This window comes from Osmerus mordax, chromosome 11 (genome assembly GCF_038355195.1).
Source record: "Osmerus mordax isolate fOsmMor3 chromosome 11, fOsmMor3.pri, whole genome shotgun sequence".
Taxonomy (NCBI): Eukaryota; Metazoa; Chordata; class Actinopteri; order Osmeriformes; family Osmeridae; genus Osmerus; species Osmerus mordax.
Window position 1 is genome coordinate 18,304,532 of NC_090060.1, and position 8,807 is coordinate 18,313,338.

The 8,807-nt window shown below is 50.7% G+C and overlaps 1 protein-coding gene across 1 annotated transcript; it reads left to right on the plus strand.

Moving 5' to 3' along the window:
- The first annotated feature begins 3,291 nt into the window (after positions 1-3,291).
- sptssb (serine palmitoyltransferase, small subunit B) lies at positions 3,292-3,531 on the plus strand. The gene has a single exon (XM_067246901.1). The coding sequence runs from the start codon at positions 3,292-3,294 to the stop codon at positions 3,529-3,531; it is 240 nt and encodes a 79-aa protein (XP_067103002.1).
- The last annotated feature ends 5,276 nt before the right edge of the window (positions 3,532-8,807 follow it).

An 8,807-nucleotide genomic window follows, 5' to 3' on the forward strand; every position in this document is an offset into this window, starting at 1 on the left:
CCCCTAAAAATAATAATAAAAAAAAGTATTATTATTATTATTATCATTTGATGCTGGTAGTTCATGAAGGGACATCCTTAGTTTTTTCATTAATTCAATATTTCGCATAATAAATAAATGTATTAATTGTTATCCAGTGAAATTAGGGATTTATTAGCAAGGGGGTTTAACACTTTTGCAAGGCACTGTATTGATGTCACATTCTCATTGGGGGCTGAGCACCCCTAAAGTTTTGATCCAAAAAATCGCCCCTGCTCCATCCCTCCCTCACCTCGTCTTTGACCTCCTCTCACCTTGCTTGCTTCCTCGCCCTCTTGACCCCTGCAGCCCCACCCACACCTCGCCCTCTTGTGTAACACGGTATGGTTCCTCGTTGATACATTTCAAACCAGGTTTCTGAGTGCAAAGAGAAGGCCACCGAAAGTTAAACAGACGAGCGCCTTTTCAACCGTTCGGTTTGAAAATGTTGAAAGTAGCCTCTCTTCACGAGTCACAGAGGCCTGGCAGACTGCTGACGTCGTATGTTTACTCATCCGCGAGTGGTTCCGCTGTCCGTGTTTACACGTCAATAATACATGACGTTGAAGAGTGGGGGAATTCACGTTGTCTAAAAAACAAGGACGTATAGGCTAGTCTAGGCTACTTGGTGATATTTGATAAAACACAGATATTGTTCGTATCTCGCCTATTATGCACTTTCTTTATAATGGAGACAGACAAGTAACAAAAATACCCGCTTAAAAAGGGCTCACCTGTAGGCTCGTGATACCGTTGCTAGGGCGCACTATGGGCGAGAAAAGGTGGGCTATGAGGAACGGGGGGAGTGAGTGTGGGTTTCGAAAGGTCCCGTGCGCGCTGTCTGTGGAACTTTACCGTAACCGTGGGATCCCATGTAAATGTTTAGTCCCCGGTAGGTAAAGGAATGAAACCGTCTGCATTGTTGATGTGGAGCTGTGGCTAACCTAGGACCTAGTCACCGTCTGTGAGCTCGGGCAGCATCTGTGATGTGCAGCATTGGAGTTCAAAAGGATGCAACACTCCTTAGACAAAATATAGTTACGATTTGTATGAATCGTCAGCCTGAACAACCAAATGTTGATCAGAGACGAACAATCGATATGCGTGAGCCGATACAGCCTGGTGTATGAACGTTAGTGGGTGTGGTGTAAATCTGATGGACTGTATATATATATATGCTACACACCAACAGGTAGCCAAAATTTTCCTGTACACAAAGCAACGGACCAGAATAACCCCAATAAACTTTAGCGTCTTGTGCAAATTGTGTCTGTAAGGTTGGCGGTTTGGCAGAGGTGAGTTTAGCTGAATAAAATAAACTAGTCATTGTCGCAAAATTTAATGTGCCTCGCATAACTGACATCTTTCGCAGTTATTGAATGAGCTTTGAATAAAACATGTTTCTAGGTTTATTGACGGTGTCTGTTACGGTTTAGTATCCGTAGCTTACCTGAGCATGACACAGTCATGCGAAACAACCGTCAACACACTCATTGATGTGGGTGGACTGGACATGTGTGACTAGTAATCGTGTGGTGGGGATTAACTGTATGCTCATGTAAAAAGATAAACCATACGTTGTATGTTTCACATGTAGGCCTAAACATCTAGCTTGTTTTGGCTTAGTTGTCATCATGCGAAAATAGCACGGTTGTCTACAAAAAATTGCGGGCTCAACCAACCAACCAACCTCTGTTTAAGGATAAACGTGGTGTGCGTTCTAGGGCCTAACTAGTTCATGTTTTGTCTTGCTGTCACTGTCAGTCTATTCTAGAAGGTTGTGTGCCGGTCAGTTGTACCTGGCGTCGTCAACGCGGCACTTGTTACCGACGCCCACCACAGCGGAGTGGCAGCTAAGTCTCTGACTCGAGACGTTCAGCATGTTGACTTCAGCTCTAGAAATATGAAATGTAGAACTGTACCGAAACATAGAATCACAAACGTGCATGTGATTCTGGTGTGTCACCTACAGTGGATGTAGGTTTCTTTGTGTGTATTGAGAATAAAATCAAAGTGCCATTCAAACTGTTTCTGTGATACTTTATTCATGGTCCCAGGAAAGATTTTGGATGGGATGTGTATTTAATAAATACAGGCTTTGTTAATTGGATGTGTGTGTGAGTGTGTGTGTGAATGCTGATTGGTCCCTGGAGGCCCCTTAGGGCTGCTTTGATCAAACACTTAACCCTCGTGCTGCCTTCGGATCACATGACCCAAAGGTTCATAACGAACCATCGTTGTGTTTACCCAATACATAAACAAATATAGATATTTTTATTTTAACCTTCGCAATGTGGGGGGTCTGAGACAGCCCAACGGTTAAAAGAAAATGCTTCACTTTGTTTTTGTATGCGGTAAAGTTGTCGCAAGACAACGGTGGGTCACAATGACTGATGGGTCAGAATGACCCGAAGATAACACAAGGGTTAAGATGGGTGAAACATGCTTACAGTCTTTCCACATGACTAACTGTTCATGTATTTGTGTTCATTACTCATCCCCTCTGCCTCCCTCTCTCTCTGCCTCCCTCTCTCTCTGCCTCTCTTCCTCCTCTCTCTGCCTCCCTCTCTCTCCCCTCTGCCCCACTACTTTTCCTCTCCCTCCCTCTCTCTCCCTCTCTTCCTCTCTCTCTTCCTCCCTCTCCCTCTCTTCCTCTCCCTCCCTTTCCCCCTCCCTCCCTCCCTCCCTCCCTCCCTCCCTCCCTCCCTCCCTCCCTCCCTCCCTCCCTCCCTCCCTCCCTCTCTCTCTCTCTCTCTCTCTCTCTCTCTCTCTCTCTCTCTCTCTCTCTCTCTTCCTCTCTTCCTCTCTCTCTCTTCCTCCCTCTCTCTCTGCCTCCCTCTCTCTCTGCCTCTCTTCCTCCCTCTCTCTGCCTCCCTCTCTCTCCCCTCTCTTCCTCTCTCTCTTCCTCCCTCTCCTTCTCTCTCTTCATCCCTCTCTCTTCATCCCTCTCCTTTCCTCCCCTCTCTTCCTCTCTCTCTCTTCCTCCCTCTGTCTCCCTCTCTTCCTCTCCCTCCCTCTCTCTCCCTCTCTTCCTCTCCCTCCCTCTCTCTCTCCCTCTCTTCCTCTCTCTCTTCCTCCCTCTCCTTCTCTCTCTTCATCCCTCTCTCTTCATCCCTCTCCTTTCCTCCTCTCTCTTCCTCTCTCCATCCCTCTCTCTTCCTCCCTCTAACTCTCCCTCCCTCTTCCTCTCTCCTCCCTCTCTTCCTCCCTTCCACCCTCCCCCCTCTCTCTCTTCCTCCCTCTCTCCCCCCTCGCTGGAAGCTCTTCACCAGGATGGACTTTAAGACCCTGAGGGAACTTGTGTTGTGGCTGTACTACCAGTACCTGCTGGTCACCGGCACCTACGTTCTGGAGCCCTGGGAGAAGTACCTTTTCAACTCCGTCCTCCTCTCTGCCATAACCATGGTGATCTACACCTCCTACGTGTTTGTGCCCGTGCACGTGCGGCTGGCGCTGGAGTTCCTCTCCGTCTGCGGGGGGCGGAGCCAGAGCACCATCACACTCATGACCTGAGGAGGGAGGGGGGAGAGAGGGGAGGGGGGGCAGCCAGGCAGGGAGGCCCAGTCAGGAGCTGAGTCAATACTGATCCAGCGCTAACACAGAGCCATAATAGGCTTGGTCCTTAACCAGGCGTCAACAATAGCTACTCTGCTCCCCGGACAACAATGGAATTAGACACAGTGCTGGTGATTGGTTGGCTGAATGAGACACAGTGTTGGTGATTGGCTGTGTGCCCCTGTTTTTGTTGTACATGTCATGGGCCCCAGAAGCGCAGAGGAGACACTTTGAAACATCGACTTCCTGTTCCTGTCTTTCACACCTGAGGCTGGGTTATGTCACTTCCTTTTCCTGTCTTTCACACCTGAGGCTGGGTTATATCACTTCCTGTTCCTGTCTTTCACACCTGAGGCTGGGTTATGTCACTTCCTGATTAAGGTTTCACTTGATTAACTTTACATTTATTTTTTATGTAATTTGTACATATATTTGCACTGGTAAAGTTTGGCTGGTTACAATGTGATGATGGCCATATGCACTGCTGAACTTTTTAAAAATTGAAAATGCTTTTCAAAATATAATTTCATTGTTATTTTATTTCGTCGTTGCCTAATCATTAGTGGTCAAACATTTCTGACAGCTTGAATCCAGATTGGTAGACATACTGAGCATTACCGTGGACAATTTATTTTCTCAATATGTGTTCTATTTACCTACAGTATAAGAACAACCATCATTATTCAGAAATAAAGCCATTTCACACATCTGAATGAAGGTTTTTGTGATATAAACACGAATTCCTTTTCTTTTGAAAACTCTTCAGTGACCATGAGTGGACTGTATCTATACGTGGGTGAGTGTCACGTATAGATACAGTGTACATACAGTATAACATTCAGTCTGTTGAATGTTTGTGGTTGTTGTCCATGTATGTGAGTGTGTTGTGTGGGTTGTGTGTGGGTTGTGTGTGTGTGTGTTTGTTGTGATCTTGTACTCCAGTGCTCCCCGCAGGCTGAGTGGGGGAGCACAGGGAAACCATTGAAGACAAACTCACCAAACCTGTTCTTCACCAGTCAGAGGAATCAGAGCCTCTCCTTCTCTCTTCTCCTTCTCTTCTCTCCTCTCCATCTCCCCTCTCCTTTTTTCCTCTCCTTCATTCCTCTCCTGTCCTCTCCTTCTCTCCTCTCTCCTCTCCTCTCTCCTATATGTTGCTTTGGACAAAGCACCTGCTAAGGGAATGAAACTCTGGAAACACAAACGCAAACAGAAACGAAGGCTCAGTTTACAAGGAAATCCTCTAAAGTGTGTAACTAAAACCAACGAACAGTCTCTAACACACCTAGAGGCTGTTTTGCATCACAAACACTGAACCATGGCAACGAGGAAAGGCATTGTTCAGCTTTTCATCTTGAACTGTGATAGGCAGGAAAACAATCACATTGTTTTTGCTGTATGCGTTTGGTGTGTGTGGGGGATGGGGGGTGTAGTGTGTGTGTGTGTGTGTGTGGTGTGTGCGTGTGTGTGTGGGGGGGATGGGGGGTGTAGTGTGTGTGTGTGTGTGTGTGGTGTGTGTGGGGGATGGGGGGTGTAGTGTGTGTGTGTGTGTGTGTGTGGTGTGTGTGTGTGTTGGGGGGATAGGGGGTGTAGTGTGTGTGTGTGTCTGTGTGTGTGTGTGTGTGGTGTGTGTGTGTGTGTGGGGGATAGGGGGTGTAGTGTGTGTGTCTGTGTGTGTGTGTGTCTGTGTGTGTGTGTGTGGGGGGTGTAGTGTGTGTGTGGTGTGTGTGTGTGGGGGATGGGGGGTGTAGTGTGTGTGTGATGTGTGTGTGTGGGGGATGGGGGGTAGGATGTGCACACATGTACTGTATATCATGACTAATTATTCCTTAGTTAAGATGATAATGTGTAACAAGTGAAATGAGCTTTGACGTTCAGTCTGAAGGAGTTCATCTCTCCTTAGCCCTGTTCTGGATCTGAGGTGCAGTCATGATGGTCTGACTGTACACACAGCTCTGCCAAGCATGAGTGTGTGTGTGAGTGTGTGTGTGTGTGAGTGTGTGTGTGTCCTAACACAGCTCATATCTTAACCATTGTGTTATCTTCGGGTCATTCTGACCCATCAGTCATTGTGACCCACCGTCGTATTGCGACAGATTTACCACATACAAAGACAAAGTGAAGCATTTTCTTTTAACAGCTAGGCTGTCTCAGACCCCCCACATTGCAAAGGTTAAAAGAAAATTATTTTAATTTGTTTTTGTATTGGGTAAAATTGGGTAAACACAACGATGGTTCGTTATGAACCTTTGGGTCATGTGACCCGAAGACAGCACGAGGGTTAAACGATATAATATAATAATACCCTAGGATAGGATAATACCCTAAGGACAAATGTAAACACACACACACACACTCACACTCAAACACACACACTCAAACACACACACACTCAAACACACACACATTCAAACACACACACAAATACACACGCATGGTTTTATACATACACCCATAAATACACACACACACACAGATACACCTAGCAATGCAACAAAAACCTGTGTTTTAGATTGTGGTTTGTGTTTTTGATGAAGTTTACAACTCTATCTTTTACTGTAATCAACTCTGCCACCTAGTGGCTGGTCTGAAAGAGAGGGAGGGAGGGAGAAAGGAGGAGAAAGACACAGAGAAAGGGGCAGTGGGAGAGAAAAAGAGAAAGAAAGGGAGGGAATAGAGAGAGAGAGAGTGAGAGTGAGAGAGCGTGATCGAAAGAGAGATAGAGACAGAGAGTGAGTAAAATTCTAGGAGGTTCTTTTAAAGGCTTTTCTAATGGTTCCTGGATGAATTTAGGTCTTCACAGGGCCATGGAGTCCATTAGGAGGGCTACACCTGAGCAGAACCCCTGCTACCTTACCCCTGGGGGGAGGGGGAGGGGGAAGAGGGAGGGGGGCTCACTGCTCACCTGGCCATGAAAACCCCTCCCACTCCCCCCCTCTCAATCCCCCTCCCCTCCCACTCCCCACCCCTCCATTCCACCTCCCTCCCCTTGTCCTGTTGACCCAGTTCACCCCCCTGCCCCCCTGCCCCCCTGCTACCCTACCTCTGCTCCTGCCTCACTCTCAGCCCCAAAACCAAACCTACCCCAGCCCAGCCCAGCCCCAGTCTAGCCCATCCCGAAGGGTCAAACCTTGGGGCATCAATATACACAGGCACCCCTCTGTGTCTCTGGTCGTCTCTCCCTCTCACCCCTCTCTTTCTCTCCCCTCCCTCTCCCCCTCCCTCTCCCCTCCCCCTGTCCCCTGTAAGACTAGCAGACTGTTGAGTAAAAGCCTCCAGAGTCACAGCTGACCAGGAGCTTCACAGGAGCTTCACACATGAACACACCAGGAGGGATCCATTACCCAGACCCCCCCATCCCCACTCAGCCCCCCCCCCCACCCCCACTCAGCCCCCCCCCCATCCCCACTCAGCCCCCCCCAAACACACCCCTACACCCCCCCACCCCCACTCAGCCCCCCCCAAACACACCCCTACACCCCCCCACCCCCACTCAGCCCCCCCAAACACACCCCTACACCCCCCCATCCCCACTCAGCCCCCCCAAACACACCCCCTACACCCCCCCACCCCCACTCAGCCCCCCCAAACACACCCCTACACCCCCCCATCCCCACTCAGCCCCCCCAAACACACCCCTACACCCCCCCCATCCCCACTCAGCCCCCCCAAACACACCCCTACACCCCCCCATCCCCACTCAGCCCCCCCAAACACACCCCTACACCCCCCCCACCCCCCCCACCCCCCCACTCAGCCCCCCCCCCCCATCCCCACTCAGCCCCCCCAAACACACCCCTACACCCCCCCATCCCCACTCAGCCCCCCCAAACACACCCCTACACGCCCCCATCCCCACTCAGCCCCCCCAAACACACCACTACACCCCCCCATCCCCACTCAGCCCCCCCAAACACACCCCTACACCCCCCCACCCCCACTCAGCCCCCCCCCCCCATCCCCACTCAGCCCCCCCCCCCAAACACACCCCTACACCCCCCCATCCCCACTCAGCCCCCCCCCAAACACACCCCTACACCCCCCCATCCCCACTCAGCCCCCCCCCCCCAAACACACCCCTACACCCCCCCATCCCCACTCAGCCCCCCCCCAAACACACCCCTACACCCCCCCATCCCCACTCAGCCCCCCCCCCCCCAAACACATCCCTACACCCCCCCCAGCCCCACTCAGCCCCCCCCCCAAACACACCCCTACACCCCCCCATCCCCACTCAGCCCCCCCCCCCCCAAACACACCCCTACACCCCCCCATCCCCACTCAGCCCCCCCCCCCAAACACACCCCTACACCCCCCCATCCCCACTCAGCCCCCCCCCCCCCACACACCCATACACCCCCCTACCCCATCTCCAATCAGCCCCCCCAACCACACACACACACACAGACAGCACCAGGAAGAAACACACATTTCCTTTCCTCCAAACGTTTAAAAACACGCAAAAAAAAAAAGCATGCCAAGATGAAATGACAGCTCTCCAGGGAAGGACTCCACATCCATCTTGAGATATTGATGCCAGAGTCATTAGTTGCTAATTCCCGGGTATCTAGATTTCAGAGGATAAGATGCTGCAGGGGAACAAGCAGAGCTCTGTGTGGGGCAGTCTCAGGTGGGCAGGTGGAGTGTGGGGCAGTCCCAGGTGGGCAATGTGGAGTGTGTGGGGCAGTCTCAGGTGGAGTGTGTGGGGCAGTCCCAGGTGGGCAGGTGGAGTGTGGGGCAGTCTCAGGTGGGCAGGTGGAGTGTGTGGGGCAGTCTCAGGTGGGCAGGTGGAGTGTGTGGGGCAGTCTCAGGTGGGCAGGTGGAGTGTGGGGGGCAGTCCCAGGTGGGCAGGTGGAGGGAGTCACTCTGCTGGATGAAGGAACGTTCAATGACTAAGCAAGGTAACAGATTAGAGAGGGCTTCCGTAAATAGTTTGTCACACATGCACACACACACATGCAAACACACACACATATACATGCACACACATACAAACACACGCACACACATTTACTGTAAATACACACGGATACACACATGCACACACATGGAAACACACACACACATATGCATTCCCAAACACATGCACACTACACACTTACACACACGCTCTTGCACACGTACACAGAGGAGTGCATCTGTTCTGTGTGTGTGTGTTTGTGTGTGGGTGCAACCTACCCTCTCTCTGTGTACGTGTGCAAGAGTGTGTGTGTATTGTAGTGTGCATGTGTGTTTGT